This window comes from Aphelocoma coerulescens, chromosome 15 (assembly GCF_041296385.1).
Source record: "Aphelocoma coerulescens isolate FSJ_1873_10779 chromosome 15, UR_Acoe_1.0, whole genome shotgun sequence".
Lineage (NCBI taxonomy): Eukaryota > Metazoa > Chordata > Aves > Passeriformes > Corvidae > Aphelocoma > Aphelocoma coerulescens.
The window spans coordinates 13474672-13501676 of record NC_091029.1 but is presented as its reverse complement, the minus strand read 5'-3'; the positions used below and the strand labels follow the sequence as shown (position 1 = coordinate 13501676).

At 60.1% G+C, this 27005-nt stretch overlaps 1 protein-coding gene and 1 non-coding gene across 4 annotated transcripts; both read right to left on the bottom strand.

Moving 5' to 3' along the window:
* Window positions 1–391: 391 nt before the first annotated feature.
* Window positions 392–23795, bottom strand: AP1B1 (adaptor related protein complex 1 subunit beta 1). 3 transcript variants are annotated; one of them, XM_069030450.1, is made up of 24 exons: window positions 23754–23795; window positions 18908–19017; window positions 17713–17775; window positions 16774–16879; window positions 14276–14411; window positions 13362–13607; window positions 12405–12595; window positions 11754–11975; window positions 10630–10750; window positions 10361–10456; window positions 9304–9419; window positions 8455–8620; window positions 7516–7614; window positions 6678–6937; window positions 6122–6323; window positions 5224–5244; window positions 4943–4972; window positions 4671–4826; window positions 4400–4545; window positions 3795–3924; window positions 3469–3553; window positions 3141–3227; window positions 2375–2529; window positions 392–1358 (listed from the first exon to the last, which is right to left on the bottom strand). In XM_069030450.1, exons 3-24 carry the CDS (start codon window positions 17747–17749, stop codon window positions 1284–1286), a joined length of 2883 nt encoding a protein of 960 aa, XP_068886551.1. In that variant the 5' UTR covers window positions 17750–17775; window positions 18908–19017; window positions 23754–23795; the 3' UTR covers window positions 392–1283. The 3 variants fall into 3 exon arrangements, with proteins under 3 accessions (XP_068886551.1, XP_068886552.1, XP_068886553.1); XM_069030451.1 differs by lacking the exon at window positions 5224–5244; XM_069030452.1 differs by lacking the exons at window positions 4943–4972; window positions 5224–5244.
* LOC138119503 (small nucleolar RNA SNORD125) lies at window positions 4232–4336 on the bottom strand. Its single transcript, XR_011155527.1, has one exon. It is a non-coding gene; the product is annotated as a small nucleolar RNA SNORD125 (small nucleolar RNA).
* Window positions 23796–27005: the final 3210 nt, after the last annotated feature.

Below are 27005 nucleotides of genomic sequence, written 5' to 3'. Positions count from 1 at the left end.
ACCAACCCCACAGGGACCAGCAGCACCTCCTGCAGACCCCATGCTTGTCCCCAACCCTAGGAGAGGCTCGGGGCACCCAGGCTGGGCACCATGTAGGGGTGCAGGGCCACCTTAGGCCTTGGTGGAGCCCTGAGAGGCTCCAGGAGCAGAGCCAGGAGCTGTCCAGGCCCATCCTGTCCCCAAGAGATGACCAGCCCCATGTCCCTGGGCCACCAGCCCAGCCATTTGCTGTGTCAGGCCTTGCCGTGCCAGAGGCCACTGGCCCCAGCAAGGGCTTATCTGCCAGGAAGCTCCCAGGATCCTGCTTCCCTCGGGATCACAGGGCCATGGCCACCCTGGCAGCGTCCCCGCGGGCCGGTGTCACCTTTGTTCAACATTCCCTTCAAACCAGTGAACATTACAATATATTTATCTTTCATATATTAGAGATTTCCTGCTTCGAGGGAGGGGGGACCCATGGCTTGATTTGGGGGGGAAAGGAGCAGTGGGATCCCCAGAGGAGCACCCAGGGGTGCCAGGGGGGAGCAGAGGGAGCTGTGGGGCTGTGCAGGGGGAGAGGGGATGCTCAGAGCCCTCCCGGCCTTGTGGCAGGGGCTGGAGGGGGCTGGAAAAGCCCTTTTTAACCTGCACGTGAAGTACAGCCTCAAATTCGGGATCCTCAAGCCCTTCTGGGAGCTTTGGGAAGGGTTCCCATGGGAAGGAGACCCTCTGTGAAGGGCTCAGCCATGGCTCTGCTGAACCAGGGGACAAAATCAGGGAAAGGCAGAGAGAGGGGGGCGGGGGGGAGAAACCAAAGCTGTTTCCCACCTGCTCCAGCCCCAAATCCCAGGGCTCCGGGGGGACCTGCAGCCAGAGCCACCTAATCCCACGGCACTTTGGGCCCCCCAGCCAAGCCAGCAGTGAGCCCCCAGAGTTTGGAATGCTGAACCCACCACCAGACACCGCTCCAGGAGAGCCAGGATCAGGAGCTGGGGATTTTGGGAGAGCAGCCCCCCACAGCTCCGAGGCAGAGGGTGACACTGGGATCTGGAGGGAGCAACACCAGCGAGGAGGACACGGCATCACTCACACACGGATTGCTACAGGGATACAGGGACCAGGGACAGCTCCCCCGCCCCCCTCCCCTCCCCCCAGCCCCGCTGGGAACGGGACAATCCCAAGGGAATCCTTGGCAGGAAGGGAAGGGGACATGCACACGGATCCAGCCCTGCTTCCTCGGGCGGGAAAGGGAGGAGAGGAGGAGGAGGAGGAGGAGGAGGAGGAGAAGGGGCTGCAGCAGCACCTCAGTTCTTCAGGATGGTCTCGTAGGCTTGGTAGATGTACTGGGACACCTCTGGCGCTCGGCATTTCAGGGATAACTGTGGGCAGAGAGGGAAGAGCGGGGTCATGGAATCCCACCCCGTGCTGGAGAGCCACCAGCCCCAAAGCAGAGCCCTGCATGCTGCAGCTCCCCTCCCACGGGGCAGTCCAGCTCTTGATTTCAGCTGGAAAACAGTTATTAAACCCCTGCAAGCCCTCCCAGGGCAGAGCCATCCACATGCAGCGCAGGCAGGGAGCAGGCAGGGGTAACACTCCAGCTTTTGGGATTGGATTCAATGCCTGGCACTCCAGGGTGAAGGGTTCCCCAAAAACATCCTCCTCTCCAAAGAGGAATGAGCCCCTTCAGTGAGTTTGCTTCAATATGAAATGATTCCAAAGTCAATTAGCTCCTCAAGCAGGGAAAGCTCATGGAGAATCCTCTGGAATAAGGATTTGCAGCTATCCTCATCCCCAGTGAAACCAGGAGGGCGGCGGGGACATCCCAACCCTCAGAAACATCCCCCTCCTCGTGCCAGCCCTGCTGGGAAGGAGAAGCAGGAGGCACCAGGAGATTGGTAGGGCAGGGAAAAACATCAGGGGAGGGAGGAATATCCAGGCAGCAGCCAGGGAGAGCCCAAAGCCAGGGAAAAACCAGTGTCTAACCTCCAAATCCTGCAAGGGCGGGCAGGCCGGCGAGGGTGGGCGGGCAGCGGGGACGGAGACACAGAGAGAGGAGTCAGGGTGACACAGCTCGTCCCACCCCACAGAGAACAGGCTGCCAGGGAGGTGGGGAGGGGACAGGGACAGCAGGACATTGGGATGGCTCATGGATGAGGTGTGGATAGATCCCTGCTCAGGGAATGCTCCGAGGACAGGGTTTAATGGAGCTGGCTGGGTTGGGAGCCCTGTGTGTCCTTCAGCTGCTCCCACAGGAGCAGTGTCACCCTCCCCATGAGAGAGGGAGAGCGGGGCTGGCACCAGCACCACCAGCAGCTGCGGGGTGCCACCACCAGGGATGTGCCCCCAGTCTCAGAGCAGGGAAGGCGGGGAGCTGCCCCGGGGGGCTGGGATGTACCGTGAAGCTGGGATTGCTGGGCTGGATCCGCAGCTCTGCCAGCACCCAGATGCCGTTGGTGAGCTTCAGGGACTGGTAGAGCATGTCCTGGCCCTCCACGTTCCTCTTGGCAATGGTGAAGATGTTGCTGCCTTGGAGTTTGCTGCTCACGGCATCTGCGATGGAAGAGAGAGGCTGAGGGGGCTGGGCTGAACCCCTGCTCCCCTTGGACCTGCTCCTGGTCCTCCCCTCCTTGTCATGGAAGAGGTTTGGGTTGGATATTGGGGAAATTTCTTCATGGAAAGGGTGGTCAGGGTGGCACAGCTGCCCAGGGCAGTGGTGGATCCCCATCCCTCCAGGGATTTAAGACCCGTGTGGATGTGGCACCTGGGGACATGGGGCAGTGGTGGCCTTGGCAGTGCTGGGGAATAGCTGGACTCAATGGTCTTAGAGGTCTTTTTCCAAACAATTCTATGATTTTATGATCCCAGGGTGAGCACAGCAGCTGCCCCCAAGGCAGGGACATCCCCACCAGGCAGAGTGACTCGGGATCACAGAATCATGGAATGGTTTGGGTTGGAAGGGACCTTAAAGCCCATCTCATTCCAACCTGACAAGGTCTTGCAGGGAGCCAAGGGCAAGCAAAGCATCTGCTCCTTCCTGGGGTCCAGGGTGGGCGCAGGGGGAGGAGCTCTCAGCTGCCCACAGCCTGGGATAACTGGGATGAACTGGTCACCAGCAGCCAGCTGTGAGCTGAGCCAGGTCCTTCCCAGGGGGTGGGACCCACCTGCATTGAGGGAACAGTCTTTGATCTGGAACTGGGTCTCGTTCTCGTTGGGAATGTCCTTCCAAGTGGCCAGGAACATCTGCCTCTCTGCAGGGAGCGAGGACACCAGCACTGAGGGAGCTGCCAGACTGGGCACCCCGATGGGGACACAACACAGGTGACGTGACAGCAAAGGGATGTCACCCTGCCACACCCTCCAGCAGTTCCCCAAGGCCAGGCTCAGGGCAGCCACCTGCTTTTGGGGGCTCAACCAATGCGATCAGGAGGGTTCCAGGGGCTGGGATGGCACCCAGGGACAGGTGACAGAGCCACCCACACCCCGACTCACCCATCTTGCCGTCCTCCACGAACAGGATGTGCAGGGGGTACAGGGTGCTGAAGTAGAAGACGTCGATGTTGTTCTTCACTGCCACCTGGGGTGGAAGGACATGGGGGTTTCAACACCTCTGACCCACAGCAGGTTCCCAAAGTGTCATGTCCCATCCCATCCCATCCCATCCCATCCCATCCCATCCCATCCCATCCCATCCCATCCCATCCCATCCCCCCCTCTGGAGCCATGTGTCACTCTGGTTCCTGCTGTCACAGCTCCCTCTGGATTTCTCCCTGCCCCATCCCCAGCTCCCCAGGAGGGGTCACCTCCATGTTTCCCACCTGGAGGTTGTTGAGAGGGTCCATCTTCATGACGGAGCCCACGGTGTTGAGGGGCAGGGAGATCTCCACAGACTGGTTGGGGGCCAGAGGCGCGTGCACCTGGAGAGGAGCTGCCGGGGCCAGGCCGAAGCTGGGGGGGACACCAGGCAGGGCAGGGGGTCAGGGTGGGGACAGCAGGTGATGGCACAAGGCGCTGCCCATCCAACCCTGCTGCTCCCTGCCTTCCTCCACTGGCATCCCAGGGACACCCAGCTGCTGCCCCTGCACTGTCCGGGACAGGACTGGTTCCTGCCCTGCCCACCCTGGGGCAGCCCCAAAATCTCCCCCCTTCCTCCTACATCCATTTTGTAGCATTCCTGCAGCATTCCCTCAGGGCTTTTGAGGGCAAAGGAAGCATCAGTTCAGCAGCACAAACACCAGGACAATGGTCAGAGCCCTGAGGAACGGCCTCTTCAGCCAACTTCTTAGAGGCTTTGGTTTGATGCTCATCACCACCACAGCCATCAGAGAGAGAAAGGTCATCACCAGAGGCTGCTCCCAGACCTTGCAGCTCCTTCCACACAAAACCACAGGTCCCAGGAGACCCCAGCCCAGGTGGGACTCGCCTGTTGCGGTTGAACTGGATGGCGAAGTCGGACATGACCTGCAGGGCTTTGTTGGTCAGCACGAGGTCCATGGAGATGGAGCCCACCTGGCGGCTGAAGGTGCCAGAGATCTCCAGCCCCTTGGCTTTCATGGCAGGGAGCCAGACCTGGGCAAGGGGGACAAGAAACCCTTGAGGTGTCACCCAAAACTGGTGCTCCTCCACCTCCTCCAGGGGAGGGGGCACGGGGGTCTGTGCCCCCCCTTAACCCCAAGCTTGGCTGCCCCACTCACCGTTTTGGGGGCCACGTAGGATCCTGAGAGGGTCCCCACCCCACCGGTGAGGTCGAAGAGGTCGCCCAGGCCGCTGCCAAGGGGTGCCCCCACGTTTGTGGGTGCCGTGGTGCTGGGTGCTGGTGTGAAGCTGCCGCTGCCACCGCCGCCACCTATCTGTGGGGACAAGGCAGGGGTTACGGGGGGCACTATGGGGAGGGGGACAAGAGGAGGAAGAGGAGGATGAGGAGGATGCAGACAATGAGAAGGTTTGGGTGTGAGGGCACACTCACAGCAGGGCTGCCTCCCACATCGCTGCGCAGCTGCAAGAGAAGAAAGGGGCATCAGCAGGGGCAGGGTTGAGGGCACAGGGGTCCCCAAAATGTCCCCTCTGGACACTCCCTGAAAGCAGCAAGGGCCTGGAGTGTTGGGATGCTCCAGCGGTCCCAGACCAGGAGCTGTGAGGGGCCATGGCTGTCCCCAGAGGGAAGTGAGGTGTCACTGGGGCTTGGGGGGGAGCAGGGGCAGCCAGGGGTGGGCACGGGCAGGAGAGCTGGGCAAAAGTGATCCATACCCCTTCCGACTCGTCCCCCATCTCCAAGCAGAAGCAGGCAGGGTGGAGAGAAGAGCCAGCCACATGCAGAGAGAAGCCAGGAGAGAAGAGACAAAAAGAGAGAGAGAAGAGAAGGGGAGGAGGGGGACAGAGGTTAGTCCTGACACATCCGTCTGTCTGTCTGTGGCTGTCCTGGAGCCAGGGGACAGAGCCAGGCCTCATTCCCAGCCCATCACCAATCCCTGTGAGCCACAAGGAGCCAGGGGACCATTTGCAGGGTTACAAAACAGGAAAGGCATCGACGCTGCCTCCCCTTGGGATAAATCTGCTGCATAAATCCACTGGATTTTGTGAGTCACGGAGAAAACTCTGAACTCCATTCCTTCAGGGAGCCTGGCCCATCTCCAGCACCCACAGGGCAGGTGTTCCCACACAGGGAGAGGTTTCCATCCCGCCTCACCCCGAGGCCAAACCACTGCCAGGGCTGCATTCCCAGGAGGACACGCTGTCACCTCCAGATCTCCTGGCACAGGGGACACCCCATAAAGTACCCCACAGGCTGGGAGTGGGCTCATCCTGGCCCAGCCCTGCAGCAGTTTGGGGGTCAGAGAGGGGCCCCCAAGAGCAGCCACTCCTGCAGCACAGCACACGGAGTGGGAACATCCACACCAACCGAGAGAAAAGGCACCGGGAATGGGTGGGTGGGACCCCTCCAGCTGCTGGATACTGGCAGGATAAAAGAGGGTGCAGTGCCCCTCTGCCCCCACCCACTGCAGGAGGAAAGGACCAGCCCAGATGTCCCCAGGCTGACAAGTCTGTCACATCCCAGGACACCCCAGACCGGAGCCAGCATCAAGCCCAGCACGATGCCAACGGGAGAGCCTGGCATCAGGGAAGGAGCGCGGGAGCTGGGACGTACCAGGCTGTCCAAGCCGCCCCCGAGGAGGTCCACGGCGCCCATCTGCACGGAGGAGGTGGCCATGGGTGGCCCGCTCACTGGGGGGCCCAGGTCCAGGTTGAGCAGGTCGCCCAGCAGGTCCCCCTGGGTGGGGATCACCGAGGGCTGATCTGCTGCTGGCCCCCCCGATGGGGCCGCGTCCGGGCTCTCGGCACTCTCACTCCTGCAGGGAATGGCACGGGAAAGATGGGAGAGGGCGAGGAGCTCCAGCGGGGACAGGAGGTCCCACTGCAGACAGGGACCCCCTGCTGTGTTAGATCCCTGCCCAGTTGGATCCCTCATGCCATCCTGGCTCCCAACACATTCCCATGGAGATCCCCTTCCACTGGGATCATTCCTTCAGCTCTTTAAGGACAGTGTTGAACCCCTGCTCCTACAGAACCTCCCTTGGGGATGGGGACTTAGCTCTGAGCCCAGCAGCCCCACAGCAGCCCCACAACCGCTCAGCTCCACATCCAACCCCTCCATCCACAGCCCTGGAAGTCCCAGCACGGCGTGGGGACACAGGGATACTCACGAGCCCGTCCGTGGGGGCAAACTCTTGTGCACGACGCCCCTGCTGCCCTCCACGAAGGCGCTGGGGGGTTTGTGGTACACCGAGGCCAAGGTCCCGATGTAGCAGATGAGCTCATCCAGCAGCGTGGGCTCGATCAGATCCGTCTCCTCCGAGATCAGCGGCTTCTCCGCCAGCACCACCTCCTTGGCGGCCACGGGGTCCGTGGAGAGCAGGCGCCAGTAGATGTATCCACGATCCCGCAGGTCGGGGTTGTCCGAGTCCTTTGGGAAGCCATTGGGAAGCTGCAGCTACTACGGAGTTGCTTGGAGCAACCGCAGCTACTACAGAGCTACTCGGAGCTGCTTTTCCCTTCTAAGCCTTGCTGGGAGGGATCACAGGGATCAAAGTTAAAGAGGCTACAAGGCGCCTCCAGAGCCATGGGAGTGTCCACACTCTCCAGGCTTTCAACTGTCAGCATTCCCAGAGGGACGTGGGACAAGGGATGGAGGGGCAGGACACAGGGAATGGCTTCCCAGTGCCAGAGGGCAGGGATGGATGGGATATTGGGAAGGAATTGTTCCCTGGGAGGGTGGGGAGGGGCTGGGATGGAATTCCCAGAGCAGCTGTGGCTGCCCCTGGATCCCTGGAAGTGTCCAAGGCCAGGCTGGATGGGGCTTGGAGCAGCCTGGGACAGTGGAAGGTGTCCCTGCAGGCTGGAACAAGAGGATCCTTAAGGTTCCTCCCAGCCCAAACCATTCTGAATTAAGCTCCAATTCCCTGCCTGCTGCCACATGACCAGGCCATTCCCGCTGCCCCAGGGGATGGGAAGCCCTGGGAAGCTCTCCTAGGTGTTACCCACCTGCGTGGCCAAGCTCAGCACCTGCTGCACCAGCTCCTGTGTCTCTGTGGGCTTCTTCAGGAACAGCTTCACAATGGCTGTCAGCAGCTGCAGCTGGACCTGTGGGGGACAGACAGACAGGTCACACTGGGTTTGTGTAGGAACACATGGATTTACCCCAGGACCTAACCCCAACCTGCCTTTCAAGGGACCAAAGGCACAGTAACCATGTCAGGGCACCTTACCCAGCCTCATTCCAGCCCATTCCCACACCCTCAGACACACAGGATGACCCCAACATTATGGGGCAGGATCTCGGGAGCAGGTTACACGGTCCCACAGGGCACACACCAGAGCATCCTCTGAGTTCCACATGGATAAGCAGCAGGAATTCCCCTGTGACAGTCCCTCCTGGCCTCTCAGGGAGCCAGGATCGCTGGCTTGGCTATTTTGCACTCGCAGACTTTGCCCTGGTCACTGTCACTTGGTTACAGGCTGTTTTGCAGTTTTCCAGAGATGGAAACCCTCCAAAATTCCACAGGCAACCCCACTGGCCTCAGTCACCCCGGGAGACAGGGCAGGCATGGCTCCCTCTGCTCCTTTTCCAGCTCCAAAGGGATCACTGTGGGATAACCAGGTGACCGCTTGGTGCCTCCCAGCCACGGGATAGGGAAACTGCTTGGGACAGCACCATTTCACAGCTCGGGCTGGAAGGGACCTCAAAGCCCATCTGATTCCACCTCTTGCCATGGGCAGGGACACATTCCACTATCCCAGGTTGCTCCAATCCCGGACCACATTCCTGGGCCACATCCTACACCCAACCCTGCCGTGGGACACGGCTGCTCCGAGCACCTGCATGAACAACACCTTGGGAAGGGATCCGCTCCCTCCCAGAGCAAACTCTCACAGGAGCTGTGTGACGGTGTCACCCTGAGGCAGCGGGTCCCCCTGGCACACCTGGGTGCTCTCATCATGGAAGCCCTCCAGGAAGCTCTCCAGCAGCTCGTCGGCGTTGTCGATGCGCTCGGCGTATTCCCCCACGATCCAGATCATGGCAGCCCTGGCCTCGGGCTCATCCAGGGAATCAAGGTTCTCACAGAGCGTGGCGATCACGCTCTCGTACCTTCCCAGGAGAGGACAAAAAGCAGGAGAAAGCTCACCAAGAGCAGGAGACCCAAACCCTGATCCACCCAAAGTCCTCATCCCATTGCCCATAGCAGAACTGTGGCCAAGGGCACCCTGCCTGGGGCTGTCCCCTCGCCCCGTGGGCAGTGCCCACACTGATCCCAGAGCACATTCCCTGCTCCTGAATTCACCCTGCTGGTCTGATCCACTCCTCTCTGCAGCAGCCCGGAGCTGCCGGCTATTCCTGCAGAGCTCTGCTCGTTCCCAATCCAGTTCATTAGTATTTATTACCACTATTAGTTCCCCACTTCCTGATTACAGAGCTGCCTATTCATCCTGGCTCAGCTGGAACATTCCCTCCCCTCTCCTCCTGCTGCCCTTGTTCCAGCATCAGGAGCTGGATGGAGAGCCAGGGACAGTTTCTGCTGACGCAAGGGACCTGCACATCCCTGGCAGCTCCTCTCCATCTGAATGCCTGGAGCTGGGACTGCCACCACGGAGCCATCCTGGGGCTGGGGACAACTTCACTCACTCCAGCTGATCCCTCAGAGCACCAAAAAACCAAAGCCACATGTGCTCTGAGGACTTCATCCCACCAAGAGTTTGTGGGCTCCTCAAGCACAGTGAGGGGCGGGAAGAGCTTGTGTAGGACCGGGAGCATCCCGGAGAATCCCCACGCACTTGTTGGGGTACTTGCGGAAGATGTCCTTGATGACGACAATGGCCTCCTGCACCACGTAGTTGACCTTGGTCTGGATGAGGTCCAGCAGGGTGCTGACACAGCGCTCGGCCGATTGCTGCCAGAGGGACTCGGTCACACAGGGCAGGGACCCCCTCACATCCCATCCCATCCCATCCCATCCCATCCCATCCCATCCCATCCCATCCCATCCCATCCCATCCCATCCCATCCCATCCCATCCCATCCCCTCCACTGCCACTCCCCCTTATCCCCCCGCAAATCCAACCCACAGCAGAATGGGAAACGTGTGAGTGTGGTCTACCCTTCACACCCAAGTGTGGCTCCTCCTAATCCTCTCTCCTCATGGGAAGCATTCCAGCCCTGCAGAGCCACCTTTCCAGGGAGATTTTTAATAATCCCCTTTGGAAAATTATCCCCACAGGGAAGCAAGGCCTCCAAGCAGCCCCTCAGGAAGGGATTGGCTCCTTGCCAGACTCAGGTAAAGAGATGGGGACATTCCCAGGCCCTCAGGAAGGGATCAACTCCCTCACAGCCCCTCGGGAAGGGATCAGCTCCCTCACAGCCCCTCTGGAAGGGATCAGCTCCTTCACAGCCCCTCAGGAAGAGATCAACTCCTTCACAGCCCCTCGGGAAGGGATCAGCTCCCTCACAGCCCCTCTGGAAGGGATCAGCTCCCTCACAGCCCCTCTGGAAGGGATCAGCTCCCTCACAGCCCCTCAGGAGGGGATCTGCTCCCCCCCAACCCCTCGGGAGGGGATCTGCTCCCTGCCAGTCCCACTCTGGCTCCCAACAAGCCACTGGCATCAGCCACTGCATTAATTCATCAGGCAGAGCTGCTGGCTCTGCTTCAGGCAGGGATCCCAAAGCAGCTCCTTAGTGAATACCCTCCTGACACCCCACATGATCCCTGTGGAACAATCACGGCTCATCCCCAGGCCTGGGAAGGCTCCAGCTTGCAAATTCCTGGGGGATGAGATGCCCACCACGTGCTGGAAAGTGCTGCCCTGCCCAACCCTGCCGTGTGCCAGCCCTCACCTCCACCTTGATGGCGCAGCGGCCGATGGCTCTCACTGCCTTCCTGACAAAATCCACATCCACCTCCGTGGCGTATTCCTTCAGCTCTGCCAGCACCTGAGGGATGGCACAACGCAGTGAGAGCCTGGCAGCAAGGAAATGCCACCAGGAGAGCAGGGCAGTGACCCAGCATGAGCAGGCTGGGGGGGGGACGGCTGCTCCCAGGTGCATCCCGCAGTGCTGGGGCTGTGATTTGGATACCCCTGGATGCCCCAGGCCCAGCTGCTGACCTGAGCTATGTTGGCCTGGGAGGCCAGGCGGATCATGATGTCCAGTTTCTCCAGTTTGACATAGATGGGGTCGTTGTACTTGACAAAGAACACCTTCATCTCGTGCTTCAGGATCTCGGGCCTGGGGGCAGTGAGAGGCAGCGTTAGGGGGGGCGTGCACTCCCTTCCACCACAATCCCAAGGTTTTGGGGGCCTACTCAATGCCAAGGCATCTGAGTCACAGTGATTATCCCCCAGGATTCTGTCCCTTGGCTCCCCTTTGCTGGCACGTAGGGGACAGAGAACAACCTTGTCACAAACACGGGCCAGACGTGAGGCAACGGGGGATGTTTGCCCTGCCAAGGCTGGAAGGGACATTTTAGTGGGAGCAGGGACACAAATCCAGACCCCAGGGCTAGGCTGGACCTTTCTCACCAGCTCACCCTCCCTCTAAGCCAGGAAAGAGCTAGGCCAGGTCCAGCTCCAAGCTGCCTTCCCCATTCCCACTCCCAGGGACACTAATTGCTTTCCACTTCTCCCAGAAATTGCTGCTATTTTTAAGAGATGACCACGGCGCTGACTGAGAGGAGGATAAATCATCTGAGTGGGCTGGGGCTCTCCAGCTGCCACTCCTGCTCCAGGCACACGTGTGGGGCCTCGGCCACCTCCTGCCCACCAGGATTTTAGATCAGCAAAGGGACAAAAGGACTCTGAGCACTTGTTCAAAGAGGACAACTGTGGAGAAAGCAGCCGGCAGCACAAAAATCCCTCCCTAGACATGGGAGTGACTACTCCAAAGTCTCACAGCTTTTGGCTTTGCCATCCTTTGCTGCCCCAAATAAAGAAAAAATTAAATTAAAGGCAACATTAAACTAGAGATCCCAGCTTAGCTCCCTGCTCATTCCCCCACCTGCCTGACTCAAGGCCAGCTTGGATGTGACTTGGAGCAAAGCTGATCTAGTGGAAGGTGTCCCATGGCAGGGGGTGGGATGAGATGAGCTTTGAGATCCCTCCCAACCAAACCATTCCACGATTCCATGACTCTCCTTGGATTTTAAATAACAGAGAAGAAAACACCCCACAGGATGGGTTGTGACAGAGGGACTGAAGCACCTGTGGCAAAGAGGGGACACCTGGACACCCACCTTTTCTGCACAATGAGGTTGATGTTGCGGAGGGCCACGTACTGCAGCTCGGGCTCTGCAGACAGCAGAGTGACCAGTGGTGGGGCCAGCTTCTTCAGGAGAGTGCCATAATAATCCAGGTCCTTGGACAGCATCTCCATGAACTTCATCAGCACCTTGACGGCCGACAGCACCACGGCAGAGTTGGCGTGGGACAGCCGCGGCGTCACCCGCTCGCAGATGCTGCCGGGGCGAGCAGGAGGGGAAGGAAATGATCCCAGCCCTTCCTCCTGCTGAAAAACTCCCACCAGCATGGAGGAAGGACTCATAGGAAAGCTGAGCAGCACTTGGGACCTTCCCAAAGAGGCTGAACTGGCTCTTGAATGCCCCAGTGAAGGTTATTCCCCAGAACCCTCTGGCGGTGACCCCGTTTGGGGCCTGTTGTCCCCTGCAGCCACATTTTAAGCAGCTCAAGGAGCACAATCCCAGTGCCAGGACTCGCTACGGGACCAGGCAGGCTCCAGATGGCCATGCCCAAGGCACAGCTCCAGCAGATGCCCGCTGTCCCACCTCCTGCAGCAGGGTCAGGAGGATGAAGATGCTCCTCAGAGGAGAAGGGGCAGTGCCAGGGCCTGCCTGTCCCCTCCCCTTTCCAGCCCACTGTCCCCTCACCTCTGTGCTTCCCGGTCATCCTTGGGCATGTAGTTTGCCAGGCAGTCCAGGATGAAGATCTGGCCCCACTCAGTGCACTCATTGAGGGCCGTGAGCAGCTTGTTGATGGACTGGGGGTTGAGGTCCAGCAGGTTGCTGCTGGGGTGAGACTCCGCTATCTCCGACAGCGCCGCCACCGCGTTGGCCACCACCTGCCAGGGGGACAGGACACGGATTGGTGACACCAAATGTGGTGTGAGGGGATGAGCTGCCTCCTCACTGTCAAACTCTCACATCCTACCCACATCTGGCCTCCAGCTTCTCCTTCCCCCCAGCAGATCCAAGGGAGGTGGATGAGCCATCCCCACCGGCACGCTCCCGCCGCCCACGCTGCATCTCCAGCAGCTCCCACATGTTCCACGGGAGGCAGCCTTGGCTCTGTGCCCAGCTCCCCTTCCCCAGCTCCAAGGCAGCTCCGAGGAGCCCCAGAGCTTTCCACACAGCTCCTGGGCTCAACGCTACACCCAAGGTAAGACTTGGAAAGCAGGGAAGGCTGTGGGAAGATAAAACCCAGGGAAAGGTGGTTTTAAAGTTCCTCATGCCTGGGGAAAGGGAGGGAAGCCAAAGGCCAGCTGCCAGGAGAACCAGAGGCAAAAGCCACTGGCTGTGTAGGATCAGAACCAAGCACCAGCTTCCCTCTGCTCCCAGCCAGGTGGAGCAGCCTCCTTCCCACTGGGAACAGAGGAATAACACACTGCCAAGGGATGGGAGAAACCCTCTGTCCAGGAGACAGGGTTATGGGACAGGGAACACGGCCTGCGGTCCTGACAAGCAAGAATTCCCCAAAAGTGGTTTGTTAACACCAAAAAGAGAGGCTGAGAGTGAGTCTGGGAGGGAGGGAGTAGGATGCGAACACGATGGGAGAGCGGTCACTGCCGCTTGGACGAAGGGAAGGCGGAGAAGGCAAAAAACAATCACCATGGGGTTGGAGTCTGAGATGAGATCCTTGAGGGTGTCCAGGAAGCCCTGGTCCTCCACCAGCTGGGCGTTGATGTCGTGCAGCTTGGCCACGCAGACGGCGGCCGTCTTGCGCACGTAGGGGTCCTCGTCCTTGAGGCACTTCCGCAGGGGCTCGCACAGATATTCCGTGATCTTGTCCACCCGGATGCAGCCCATGGTCCGCACGGCCAGAGCCCGGATCAGCGGGTTGGGGTCCTCACAGTCCTGCAGGGAGGAGAGGGGAGGTTGGGTAGCCTGGGCTCCTCGAATCACAGGTTATCTCTGGTGGGTTCAGGTCCTCCAGGAGGATTTGGGTTCAGATCCTGAGGTTTTTATGTTCTGCTCTTGAGAATGAGTCACCCAAGAGAAGTTTCCCTCTTGTCCTGCACCCACTGAGTTCTAACGCCACCAATCCTCACTCCCAGAACTCCTCATTCCCCCCAGGAATCCCACATCACTTACAGCAGGTAGCTGAACCCAGCCTGATGTCAGAAACACACACATTGGGATTATGACGTGGGGTTTATCCTCCCTACAAAGCCCAAACTCCTTGTAATGCCTAGCAGGCCTCCTCACTGAGTGATTTGGCAATATCCTGGCTCCTAACGCACCCTTCAATCCCCAACTCCAACGGGAAGATCACGAGGGATCTCTCAGCACATAAATTCACATGACAGCTCTCGATCACGGGAGCTGCCCACACCCCTGACAGAGCGAGTGGCACAGCACAGCTGCCAAAAACTGCGTTTCTGCATTACTGGACAAACTCAATCTGTTTCCTAGAGCTTGGAGAGCCCCTCCTCCAGCAGGGAGAGGCTTTGGAAAGCTGCCCACTCTCCCTGAGTTGCAGCTTGGCGCGGTGACCTGGCACGTGGTGTCCCCTGTCCCCTCACCTTCACAAAGGTGTTCACTGCCATGATGGCCATGTCGGGCTGGCTCTTGGCATAGTTCATCAGGTAGAGGTAGACCAGCTTCTTCAGCTCCAGGTTGTCTGTCTGCATGCAGTTCACCACATCTGGGAAGAGAGCGCTGGAACACAGAGCAGCTCTGTGAGGGCAGGACACGGCCACGCTGCCCGTGGGATCCCCCTTCCCATGGAAAACCCACTCCTAAAGGCAGGGGAACCCAGCTCTCTCCTGGGAGGAAAGGCTGGGAGAGCTGGGGGTGCTCACCTGGAGAGGAGAAGGATCCAGGGAGAGCTCAGAGCCCCTTGCAGGGCCTAAAGGGGCTCCAGCAGAGCTGGAGAGGGACTGGGGACAAGGGATGGAGGGACAGGACACAGGGAATGGCTTCCCAGTGCCAGAGGCAGGGCTGGATGGGATATTGGGAAGGAATTGTTCCCTGGGAGGGTAGGGAGGGGCTGGGATGGAATTCCCAGAGCAGCTGTGGCTGCCCCTGGATCCCTGGCAGTGTCCAAGGCCAGGCTGGACGGGGCTTGGAGCAGCCTGGGATAGCGGAAGGTGTCCCTGCCCATGGCAGGGGGGTGGATTAGATGAGCTTTAAGGACCCTTTCCCACCCAAACCATTCCATGATTCCATGAGCTGAGCCCACCCTGCAGCAGAAATGGCTGAATTGCCCATACCACATGGAATTTTTTTCTATGAATCTGTATCAAAACCAGCCTGATGGACCAAAACTGAGCTTTCCCAACATGGCTCTGCTGCATCCTCACTCCAGGGCACATCCACTGCCCCGGGAAAAAGTGCTGGACAATTCTCTCAGGCATGGGGTGGGGTTGTTGGGGTCTCCTGGGCAGGGCCAGGAGCTGGACTGCATGACTCTTGTGGATCCCTTCCAACTCAGGATATTCCATTACTTTATGCACCATCATGGGATGGTGCCAAAAAGAAGAGCCCCACTCCCCTGGGGGAGTCCTGAGCACTGGGATGCTCCGCTGGGATGGAGGGGAATGGAATGGATCAGCTCCCTGCACGGAGCTGGGGCTTCCCCTCCCTAAACATCCCAGAGCTGGGGGACACCAGAGATGCTGCTTCATCCAAACACAGACCAATTAGACAATTAAACCACCCCAGGGGAGGCAATCAAGGGCTAACACAGGGGTTATCCCACCCTGACAGATGTCCCGTGGCTCCTGGGAGCTTCTCCACCTCCGCAAACCCAGCCAGCCCTGACAGGATCAAGCCCAGGGTCCCCCTAAATCCAGGGAGCTGGGCTTTGCAGAGCTGCCACCCACCTGGGCTGGTCTCACCCCGGGCTAAACCAGGCTTTGCTGGCACCTCCTGGGGAGCAGTGAACTCAGCAAACTGCTTCCCTGCAGCCTAAAACAGGCACACACCAAAACCATGTGCTGACACAGCCACAGGATCATGGAAAGGTTTGGGAATCGTGGAATCTTAAAGCTCATCTGGTTCCACCCCTGCCATGGGCAGGGACACCTCCCACTGTCCCAGGCTGCTCCAAGCCCCAATGTCCAACCTGGCCTTGGACACTGCCGGGATCCAGGGGCAGCCACAGCTTCTCTGGGAATTTTTTAAGCCCCCTTCAAGTACTGGCAGCTCCTGCCACATCCATGGGATCTCCACAGTGGTCCCAACACGGACACTCGCTGCTGCTGCTGCTGCTGCTGCTCTGGGAGCCAGGGATGCCCCAGTTCTCCCAACCCTGAGTGTGTTTTCTCTCCACTTCCTCTCAAATGCACCATGAAATCCAAATTGCTGATGCTGCCTGTGCTGGGACGGGTCTGTGCAGGAAAAGGCACAAGGAAGGGGCCATGTGCAGCTCAGCCAGAGGGAAAAAGGGAAGCAGGAACAGCAGCAGCCTGACCTTTTGGACTGGAGAGGCTGTCAAAGGCTTATCAGCATCCAAGCCCCAATGGCTCCGAGGGGGTCCTGCTTGTTTTTAGTAACACACAAAGGAAGTGGGAATAATCCCAACAAACTGAGCTGGCAGCCAGACCAATCCTCTCTTAGCCAGATTACAACCAAAGCCAGGAGAGCCCCCACCTGCCAGGTGGCCACGTGGACACAAACTGCACTCCAGGAGGTAGAGCTGCAGCCAGGAGTGTACCTGGGTGAATCCCAAGGGGAAAAGCAGCATGGAAACCCCCTTGGAAGCAACAGGGGGAAAAAGGGAACCCAAAAGCCCAAAAGGGTTTGGCTTGGGCACCAGGGTGAACGGCAGGAAGGGGAGGTTTAGGATGGATTTTAGGGAAAGGTTCTTCCCCCAGAGGCTGCTGGGCACTGCCCAGGCTCCCCAGGGAATGGGCACGGCCCCGAGGCTGCCAGAGCTCCAGGAGCGTTTGGCCAGCGCTGCCAGGGATGCCCAGGGTGGGGTTGTTGGGGTGTCTGGGCAGGGCCAGGAGCTGGGCTGGATGATCCTCATGGGTCCTTTCCCACTTGGGATATTCCATGAGCCAGCCCCAGCACACACCTGACGTCCTTGCCGACAGTCATGGACGCGATCACCTTCTTCACAGCCTCCTTCTTCTTCTCCTTCTTGTCACTGTTGAGCTCAGCTTTCAGCTCAAATATCTCCCCTGGAAAACCAGGAAAAGTGGGAGCTCAGGGGTTGGTGGAAGGGGCATCCCAGCCCTCAGCTGGGTGAGCACCCGCTGCGTGCCAGGGATCCTTTGCCACCCCCTAAAAGAGGGATTTAACTTCCCAAACCGAGGGCTGGGGCCGCCCTGGGGGCTCAGCTCTCATCCATGGGAATGGAGACAACTCTCCCGGTGAATCCCTGCGGCTCCTCCAGCCCCACAGGGATGGAAGATGCTGCAGAAGCCAGGAGCATCCCATGGGCACTGGATGGGGTTATGCAGAGGGTATTTTTGGCTGTGGGGTGGTTATCCCAGCCCCAGGAGGCCCTACCCTTCCCAGCGATGATGGCACATGCATTTTGGGCACTGCTCCTCAAGCCCATCTGAGGGAGGATGGCTCCCAGATCCCTCCCTGCCTGTGGCAGCAATCCCCCAGCCCAGGGCACCATCTCCTGCCCTCCTGAGGCCACGCTGAGCTCCTTATTCCCTCCTGGGCCAGCAGATTGAAGAGGGAGATGCCACACGGCTTCTCTCCGCATTAATTCCTTGCTCTGGAGAGTGCTTAAGGCCCTGAGTGCTGCCCAGGGGAGCTCCTGAGCCGCTAAAGCCGATCACCAGCTGCCACCAGCCCTGGCCAGGCTCAGGGGACAAAGTGTCCTGACCCCACAGCAGGCTGGCAGCGAGGAGCAGGGTGTGGTGTCAGCCACAGCGTCCCACGGGGGCTCAGGGCATTCCCACGGGAGCTTCCCAACCCTCCCTGCCTGGTTTATAAAGGTGTAAGAACCAACTGGTGATTTGGGGATGAATTGTGATATTCCTGCTCCTTCCCTTACCTTTCTTGGTGGTGGTGAAATACTTGGAGTCCGTCATGGTGGTCTCCAGCCAGCGGCACGGCCCTGGGAGGAGAGGCAGAGCACAGAGGTTCAGGGCTGATAATTCCCTTGCTGGGATCATTATGGAGAGCTCCAGGAAGGAAAAACCAGGGGAGGGAAAGAGTTTGGGATCTCATAGGAAGAGTCCCAATCCCTAAGGGAGGGTGAGCACCTCGCAGCTCTGCCATGATGGGGAATCAGCTGGTTCTCCAAAGAGGATGTGGAGGAGGAAGGGAATCACTGAAGATTCCAGGGCTGCAGCCCTGGCTTTGCTCATCCCACCCCGCACAGAGCCGGGCAGCAGGGGCTCAGTGATCCCCCCTGGATTCGCCTCTCCTCATCTAAAAAACACTTTCTTAGGGAAAACTCACTCCCAACCCTCCCTCACACCTACACAGGGAACAGCTCTGGGCTGGGGAGAGGAACCGAGCCAAACCCAAGGTTCAGCTAAACGGGACAGCGCAGCCCTGGGGCACCAATCCGCCAGATCAAAGGGAGCCTCTTCCAGAAACCATCCCTGCTCCAGCAGGGTTGCTTTAAATTCCAAGGGTGCAAGGTTTCCGCCCAGCACTCGAGGCTCCATTATATAATTCAGGCAGTTTAGGGCAGATTTAGGGCTTGGCAGGCTGAGGAAGGCGATGTGCAGCCCTTCGGAAAGGTCAGTGGGGATGTGGCTTTTAGGGCTGGTTTTCCCAGCTTTCCTTCAACAGGAAAGGAACCAGAGGCTTGTCCTTGAAAGCCTGCAGTGGCCTTGCTGATTTGGAGGGGCAGGAGCACGGGAAGCAAAGCCAAGTGGGAAAAAAAAAAAAAGATTAAAAAAAAAAGAGCTTGCAGATGGGTTTAAAATGCAAATGAGCATCTTGAAAGCCAAACACAGCAGGAGCACAGAGGAACTGTGTCCTCTGTTCCTTGTCCAAGCTGGAGAGGGATCCCCAGCAGGGATAAAAAGAAAATCTGGATGAAATCTGGGGGTTGAGCACGCTGGGCAGAGCACATGGCTTGGCAGGGAGTAAAAGGGAAGGAGTTCGTGTGGGTTTGGGGCTGCTCTGGGGGCTGGCAGCGTGATCCCGGTGCTGTTCCAGAGGGGGAAGGCTGTCAGCACGCTCCCACAGCCCTGCCCCTGGCGAGACAGGACACTCCTCCCTGCCTCGGTTACCTGTGATTGATTCAGAGCCTTTTTTATCCCACTAAGTCGATGGCTCTCCAGGGAACAGCGGGAGCTCCGGGCTGCGCCGCAGCTCTCTGCGCCTCACTGCAGATCCCGTCCTGCCAGACAGGGAGGAAGGAAGGAAATAAGGAAGGAAAGAGGATTCACTGCAGTCCCTCCAATTCCAGGACCTGGCTCACACTCAGCCCTGCTCTGCAGAAGTGCCTGGAAAGCAAACTTGAAGCCGAGCAGGGAATTTCTGCAGGCAGCTCGGAGCCATGAATCACACCGGCTGCTTCCCTGCAGCTTCCCACTTTCCCAGAGCCCAGGGAAAGCACAGCCTGTGGTTTTCCCATCCACAGCCCCACCAAAGTGGAGTTCAGCCACCCAAAACCTCACTGATTTCAGAGGCTCAGACAACCACCCATCCTCCCCGCTCCTTCAAGCCCTGCAGCAGCTCCGAGAAGGAAAGCGGCTCCTCCGGCTCGGGAACGAAGGCGCAGCCCTCGCTCCTCACACTGGCAGGAAGCACCCCAGGGCCTGGAGCAGGGTGATGAGGTGATGCACACAGCTGCCAAACCCCAGCACCCTGCACCCTGTGTGTCCCCCAGGGTGACAAGGCAGGGCTGGCTGCCAGCGCCGCAGGTGAATTCCCACAGCTCAGCCCCTGGGCGTGGGCCAGCGCTGCTGCCTGGCTCTGGTTTGAAGGATGCAACCGTGTGGTGCAGAGCTGGGAGCTGAGAGAAGCTCTTTGCTCCCTCAGCTCCAGCAATTCCCACCCAGCTCCTTTCCAGACCGATCTCCCAGGGAGAGGCTGCGTGGAGCAGCTCCTCACTCACAAAAAGCAGGATGCAAGCAACGAAACAAAGGAGATCAACCACCCCTGACCTTGTGGTGGCTCAGGTTTTACCCCATCCTCACGCCAAACTTGTTTTAAATGGGATTCAAGGAGTTAAGTGGCCATAAGGATCTGGAAGCTGCTGGAGGGAAGCACCCAGAGCTCCCCCACACCCAGTTTGGGCTCCTCAGGTCTGGTTCTCGGACAGGTTTTGGTAGTGGCACAAACCCACAGCCTCCCATGGCAACTGCTGGCAAAAAGGGGCTCCCCAAAGCCTCTTATCCCTGATTTTATTCACTCCACAGGACTAAATTCCACAACTCCACACAAGCCACAGCAGTGCTGCTCTCCTGAGCCTCTCAAGCCTCCAGCTCAGGGACAGGGCAGAGCTCAGCCATCCCATTTTTCCCACTGCCACACCAGCAGCTCCCAAATTCAGCTATCCTGGGGAGGTAAGAGGCTCCTAAACCCAAAATACAACAACAAACACATCACTGTGCTTCCCACAGAGGAGGGTGCTGCCCGTGGGTTCCTGGGAATGACACCAATGCCAAATGAGCCATTGCTGGTGCTGCTCATTTCCTCTTATGGAGAGCTGAGGAAAACTCCTTTCTTCTGCTACTTTTATCACCCTGTTTCAGGACAATTCCTCCATCCTTGAAGGCTGAGATGCTGCTGACCAGAGACTTTCACAGAACCATGGAATGGGTTGGGTTGGAAGGGACCTTAAAGCTCATCCCATCCCACCCCCTGCCATGGGCAGGGACACCTCCCACTGTCCCAGGCTGCTCCAAGCCCCAATGTCCAACCTGGCCTTGGACACTGCCAGGGATCCAGGGGCAGCCACAGCTGCTCTGGGAATTCCAGCCCAGCCCCTCCCCAGCCTCCCAGGGAACAATTCCTTCCCAATATCCCATCCAGCCCTGCCTCTGGCACTGGGAAGCCATTCCCTGTGTCCTGTCCCTCCATGCCTTGTCCCCAGTCCCTCTCCAGCTCTCCTGGAGCCCCTTTAGGCCCTGCAAGGGGCTCTGAGCTCTCCCTGGATCCTTCTCCTCTCCAGGTGAGCACCCCCAGCTCTCCCAGCCTGGCTCCAGAGCAGAGGGGCTCCAGCCCTTGGAGCAGTTCTGTGGCCTCCTCTGGATTCACTTCCAGCTTCCACCAACACAGACCCACTGCCAGGGCTGGGACGCAGCCTTTAACCATGCCCAAAGCATCCCAAATTCCCGGTTATCCCAGCCCACCACAGGTCCCAGGTCTTCCCAGACCCTGTGACAGCCCAGACCAGGAGTTCATCGGCTGCCAGAGCTCTGATCTCCCCACCCTGACCCAGGTCTCCGGAAGGAAGGAAGGGAGCAAAGGCAGGAGGTTCATCCCTGCACTCACATTCCAGCTGGAATTCAGGGGGGGACAGGCTGGCACCTAAAGCCAGGGAGAGAAGAAAGGAGCAGGAACTCAAAGGGGAAGTTCCTAGGAAAGGGCTCACCTGGAAAACAGAGGGGCAGCTGGAGGTTAGTGGGGAAAGGAAACTCCCACAAGTAAACACCATAGCTGGAAATGAAGCACTTGAGGGCCAAGGTGGCACAATTAAGGGAATTAAGGAAGACTCTAAAAAATTAATGGGTAACTGGAGCCGTGGGGAATCACATAACTGTCCCCTGCTGGCCTGAGGCAGGTCCAGGGCAGTGCAGAGCCCAGGCAGGGCTGAGGTGGTGATGGTTCCCCACAGCTCTGAGCACATTCCTGCCCTATGGATAAACCCCAGGAGCTGGCCCAGACACTAGAGAGGGGAGAGAAACAGCCCAGAGTGGAAGAAGAGAACCAGAGGCTGAGGATACAAAACCCAAAAAGAGCCTTGTGCTGATCCCTTGCTACTCACAGCGGCGTTTCCTGGCAATCCCATCCCACAGCCATGGGCACAGCGCCCATCCCTGGGCTCATCCCACCTCTGCCAGGCTGCCACAAACCCCCAGGGGCTCACACCAGCCCCACACACATTCCCAGTAAGATATTTTTCCTATAACTGCCATAACAGGAGCCGGTGTTTGCTCCAACTTGGCCCTGCAGGAGCGCAGGGCTGCGATTCCGCTGCATCCCGACCAGGACCAACCCATCCACATCCTCCCAAACCTGTTACTGACCAACCCCAGAGCCTTCCAAAAGGCTCCATCTCCATCAAACGAGGGGCCTCTTGGATAACTTGGGGGTAGGAGCCCTGCCAAACTCACTGTGCCATCAGCAAAGTGCCCAAAATCGTGGCAGATCCAAAGCAGTGGCACCAGCAAATGAGTTGCAACGGATCCATCAAGCAATCATTGGGAATAAACTCAAGGAAAAAGGACAATCCTGAAGTGTCCCCTGCAGCACACACTGCCAGCATCCCCCAGAGCCCAAAGCACCGTGTTCTGAGAGCTGGGGGGATTTTTAATCACCTTGAACAGGGATGGCACCCACAGGGGCTCCCCCCAAACTCTGGCTGAGCGTCCTCAGGGACACCAAGGACCTTGTTCTGGACACAGCATCAGGTTCCCATGGCAGAGGGGATGTTCTCCTCCTGGGAAAGCCAGGTTCTGCAGGGCTGGACACCTCCTGCCATGGAATTCCCAGCCTGGCTTGATCCAAGCAAGGCCCAACACCTCTGGAAAGCCCCTCAGGGTCCCAAAGCCTGTTCAGCCTGGCAGTCTGACTCCACAAGTGGGTGTGGGAGTCACAAAGCAGACTGATCCAACTGCTCATCTGAGGCTTATCCCATTTTCTGTCACCTCAGGAGAGAGCAGACACAAAACCCCAGCTGAGCACCTGACAGGAGTTAAAACTCTGGGGAACTCCACACAAAACACCTGCAAGAGCAACACCACCACCTCCAACACGGCTCCTTCAGGCTGGAGCTGTCTCCCAGCTCCTTTTTATCCAGTTTGGAGCTTTTCACCCTAAAATCCCCACGGAGGAGGCAGCGAGCACAGGATATCAGCCCAGCTGCCTCCCTGTCTCCTCCATGCCCAGCTCCCAGCTTACTCCATGCAAAGCCAAGACTTTACCCCACGGATGTGCCATGCCCTGAGGTGGGTGAAGGGGTCACCGCGTGCCCCCCAGCCCTCACAGAGGGTCCTGCCCCCAGCGCGGTGCCCATCGGGGCTCTGGCTGTGACCAGGACACGGTGCCCGGGGTGATCCCTCCGGGATGGAGCCGGGAGGGCAGCGCCGGGACAGGCGGGACACGGCTCTGGCCCGGGGGAGGCTGCGGGATGGGGGGAACCCCGTGTGCCCCAACCGGGGGTGGGAGAGGGACACAGCCCGGGCCGAGGAGGGGAGATGGGGACACAGCCCGGGGACACGGGAGGGGGCACAGCCCGGGGACACGGGAAGGGGCACAGCCCGGAACACGGGAGGGGGCACAGCCCGGGGACACGGGAGGGGGCACAGCCCGGGGACACGGGAGGGGGCACAGCCCGGGACACGGGAGGGGGCACAGCCCGGGGACACGGGAGGGGGCACAGCCCGGGGACACGGGAAGGGGCACAGCCCGGGACACGGGAGGGGGCACAGCCCGGGGACACGGGAAGGGGCACAGCCCGGGACACGGGAGGGGGCACAGCCCGGGGGCACGGGAGGGGGCACAGCCCGGGGACACGGGAGGGGGCACAGCCCGGGGACACGGGAGGGGGCACAGCCCGGGACACGGGAGGGGGCACAGCCCGGGGACACAGGGTCAGAACAGGGACACAGCCCGGAGCAGGAGGACACAGCCCGGCCACGGGGCCAGGCGGAGGCCGGGCCAAGGGTCAGGAGGGGACACAGCCGGTCCCGGAGGGGCAGAGGGGAGACACAGCTCGGGTCGGGGGGCGGGGGGCGGGAGGGGCCCGGGCCCAGAAGGACGCGGCGCGGCCCAAACCCCGGTGAGGGGCCCGTCCCGGCTGCGCACGGGCGGAGCTCGGGGAAGGAGCCCGGAGCAGGAGCAGCCGCGGGTCCCGGCGCGGCCCTGCGGGTCCCGGCTCAGCCCCCGGCCCGGCCCGGTCCGTACCTGCCGCCGCCGCCGCCGCCACCGGAACTGAGGAGCGGGGAGCGCTTCCGGGGCGGGGCGGGGCCAACGGGGGCGGGGCCGGGGCGGGAGGGGCGGGGCTGGGAGCGGGAACGGGACGGGGAGAGGGAACGGGACAGGACTGGGGACGGGGGATAGGAATAGGGGACGGGGAGAGGGAACGGGACAGGACTGGGGACAGGGGATAGGAATAGGGGACGGGGAGAGGGAACGGGACAGGACTGGGGACGGGGGATAGGAATAGGGAACGGGGAGAGGGAACGGGACAGGACTGGGGACAGGGGATAGGAATAGGGAACGGGGAGAGGGAACGGGACAGGATTGGGGACAGGGGATAGGAATAGGGGACGGGGAGAGGGAACGGGACAGGGGATAGGAATAGGGGACGGGGAGAGGGAACGGGACAGGACTGGGGACAGGGGATAGGAATAGGGGACGGGGAGAGGGAACGGGACAGGGGATAGGAATAGGGGACGGGGAGAGGGAACGGGACAGGATTGGGGACAGGGGATAGGAATAGGGGACGGGGAGAGGGAACGGGACAGGACTGGGCACAGGGGATGGGGATAGGGGACGGGGAGAGGGAACGGGACAGGATTGGGCACAGGGAATAGGAATAGGGGACGGGGAGAGGGAACGGGACAGGATTGGGGACAGGGGATAGGAATAGGGGACGGGGAGAGGGAACGGGACAGGACTGGGGACAGGGGATGGGGATAGGGGATGGAGATAGGGGATGGGGACATGGGTGACGGGATAGGACTGGGGACGGGGATAGGGATGGGGACAAGAGTCGGGACAGGGAATGGGACAGGGACAGGAATGGGAGAAGAGATGGGGAGAAGGACAGGGACAAAGCATGGGGACGGGGACAGGGATGAGGACAGGGCATGGGGACATGGGATAAGGATGCAGGATAGGGAGAGAGGTTATGGGGCAGAGAGGTGTAGGGACAAGGGACACCACAGGGAGTGGGACAGCACACAGGGATAGGACAGGGCATAGGGACAGAGACAGGGCGGGGGATGGGGACAGGAGACACTGCAGGGATTGGGATGGAAGGAGGGGGACAGGGCTTGGGGACAGGGGTCACATGGGGTGTGGGGGACAGGGTCACACCCTGCACAGGCTGTGTCCCCTTTCTGAGCCGGGTGTCCCCACTCCTGGGGGGCCATAGGGTGGGAAGGACCCCTTGGGGCATCGCCTGTCCCCCCCCATGGGTAACCCCCATGGCCCCGGGCTGGTGGCGAATGGCCAGGAGCGGGTCACTCGTGGTGGCCGGAGGGAGCAGGGCGGGCACGGAGCTGCTCAGGGTGGCCACTGCCTGCTGTCCCCATGTCCCCAACACTTGCCGAGGACGTGTCACCAGCGGCCTGGCTGAGGCTGGGGGGGATCAGCCTCCCTCTCCCTCCTGGGGCATCCTGGCTGCTCCCGGACCTGCTTCCATGACTTTTGTGGGATGAGGGATGTGGTGGGACCCTGCTCCCACACGGGACAGCTGTGGGGGACAGCGGGGACGCCATGGCTGCTCCTGGCATCTCTGCAGCTCCCTGCTGATTGGCTGGGATCTATGGGCCTGCCTGCTGATTGGCTGGGATCTGCGGGCCTGTGTGTCGATTGGCTGGCATCTGCGGACCTGGCTGCTGATTGGCTGAGCTGTCGGTACCTGCCCACAGGTTGAGCTCTGTGTGTGCTGATTGGCTGGGCAGCAGCTGTGCTGATTGGCCACTGGCCCGTAGGGGCTGACTGGCCTGGCAGTCTGTGAGTGCTGATTGGCTGGATGGTACCTGAGCGCTGATTGGTCGGATAGTACCCGAGTGCTGATTGGCCGTGCATGTCCGGGTCTCAAGGGCAGATCTGGGGGGGTCACACCCCCCATCCCCATCCCCATTCTTATCCTTGTCCCTATCCCCATCCCTATCCCTATCCCTATCCCTATCCCTATCCCTATCCCTATCCCCATCCTCATCCCCATCCCTGTCTCCATCCCCATCCCTGTCCCTATGCCTTTCCCCATCCCTGTCTCCATCCCCATCCCCATCCCCATCCCTATCCCTTTCCCCATCCCCATCCCCATCCCCATCCCCATCCCCATCCCCATCCCTATCCCCTTCCCCATCCCCATCCCCATCCCCATCCCCATCCCCATCCCCATCCCCATCCCCATCCCTATCCCTTTCCCCATCCCCATCCCCATCCCCATCCCCATCCCCATCCCCATCCCCATCCCCATCCCCATCCCCATCCCTATCCCTATCCCTATCCCTATCTCCATCCCCATCCCCATCCCTATCCCTATCCCCATCCCTATCCCCATCCCTATCCCTATCCCTATCCCTATCCCTATCCCTATCCCTATCCCTATCCCCATCCCCATCCTCATCCCCATCCCTGTCCCCGTCCCTATCCCTGTCTCCATCCCCATCGTCATCCCCATCCCTGTCTCCATCTCCATCCTCATTCCCATCCCTGTCTCCATCCCCATCCCTGTCCCCATCCCTTTCCCCATGCCTGTCTCCATCCCCATCCCCATCCCCATCCCCATCCCCATCCCCATCCCCATCCCCATCCCCATCCCCATCCCCATCCCCATCCCCATCCCCATCCCCATCCCCATCCCCATCCCCATCCCTATCCCTGTCTCCATCCCCATCCCTTCCCAGCCGGGATGGCAGACCTGGCCCTCTCACCCCCTCCCTGTCTGCAGCCCCCCAGCATCCCGCAGGGGTGTCCCCTGTCCCCCCAGGGGACCCTCCGGGCACCTCCCTTTCCCAGCCAGCAGAAACTCACCTCCCCCAGCCCCAGTCAGTGCCTGACCCCCGGGGGAGCACGAAGTGGGGGGGTTTGGTCACTGATCCCCACCCCAGGGTCCCTGCCCTGGCATCCCACCTTGGAGGGGGTGTCTGTGCCACCCGGGGGTCCCCCCTTTCTCCTTCACACCGAGGTGGGGACCTGCTCTGCCCTGGGTGGTCCCAATTCCCTTCCCAGGGTCCCACTCTCTATTCCTGGGGATGCCACTCTGTTCCCAGGTATCCCTCTCTCTGCCCGGGGTGTCCACGGTCCCACTGGGGTCCTGTCCTCGGGGGTCCCCCCTCTCTTTCTGAAGGTGCCACCCTCTATCCCTCTTATCCCACTCTCTGCTCAGAGAGTGCCAGCTCCCCTCTTCCCACGGGGTCCTCACTCTGTCCCGGGGTGCCCCTGCTCCCTTCCGGGGGCTCCCATTCTCTACTCCCA

Coding starts and splice junctions, on each gene's coding strand:
- AP1B1 (XM_069030450.1), bottom strand. CDS start 17,749: ATGACGGACTCCAAGTATTTCACCACCACCAAGAAAG. Junction 9,420..10,360: donor GCTGCGCCATCAAGGTGGAG/GTGAGGGCTGGC, acceptor TCCCTCTGGCAG/CAATCGGCCGAGCGCTGTGT. Junction 1,359..2,374: donor CCAGCAATCCCAGCTTCACG/GTACATCCCAGC, acceptor CTCTGCCCACAG/TTATCCCTGAAATGCCGAGC.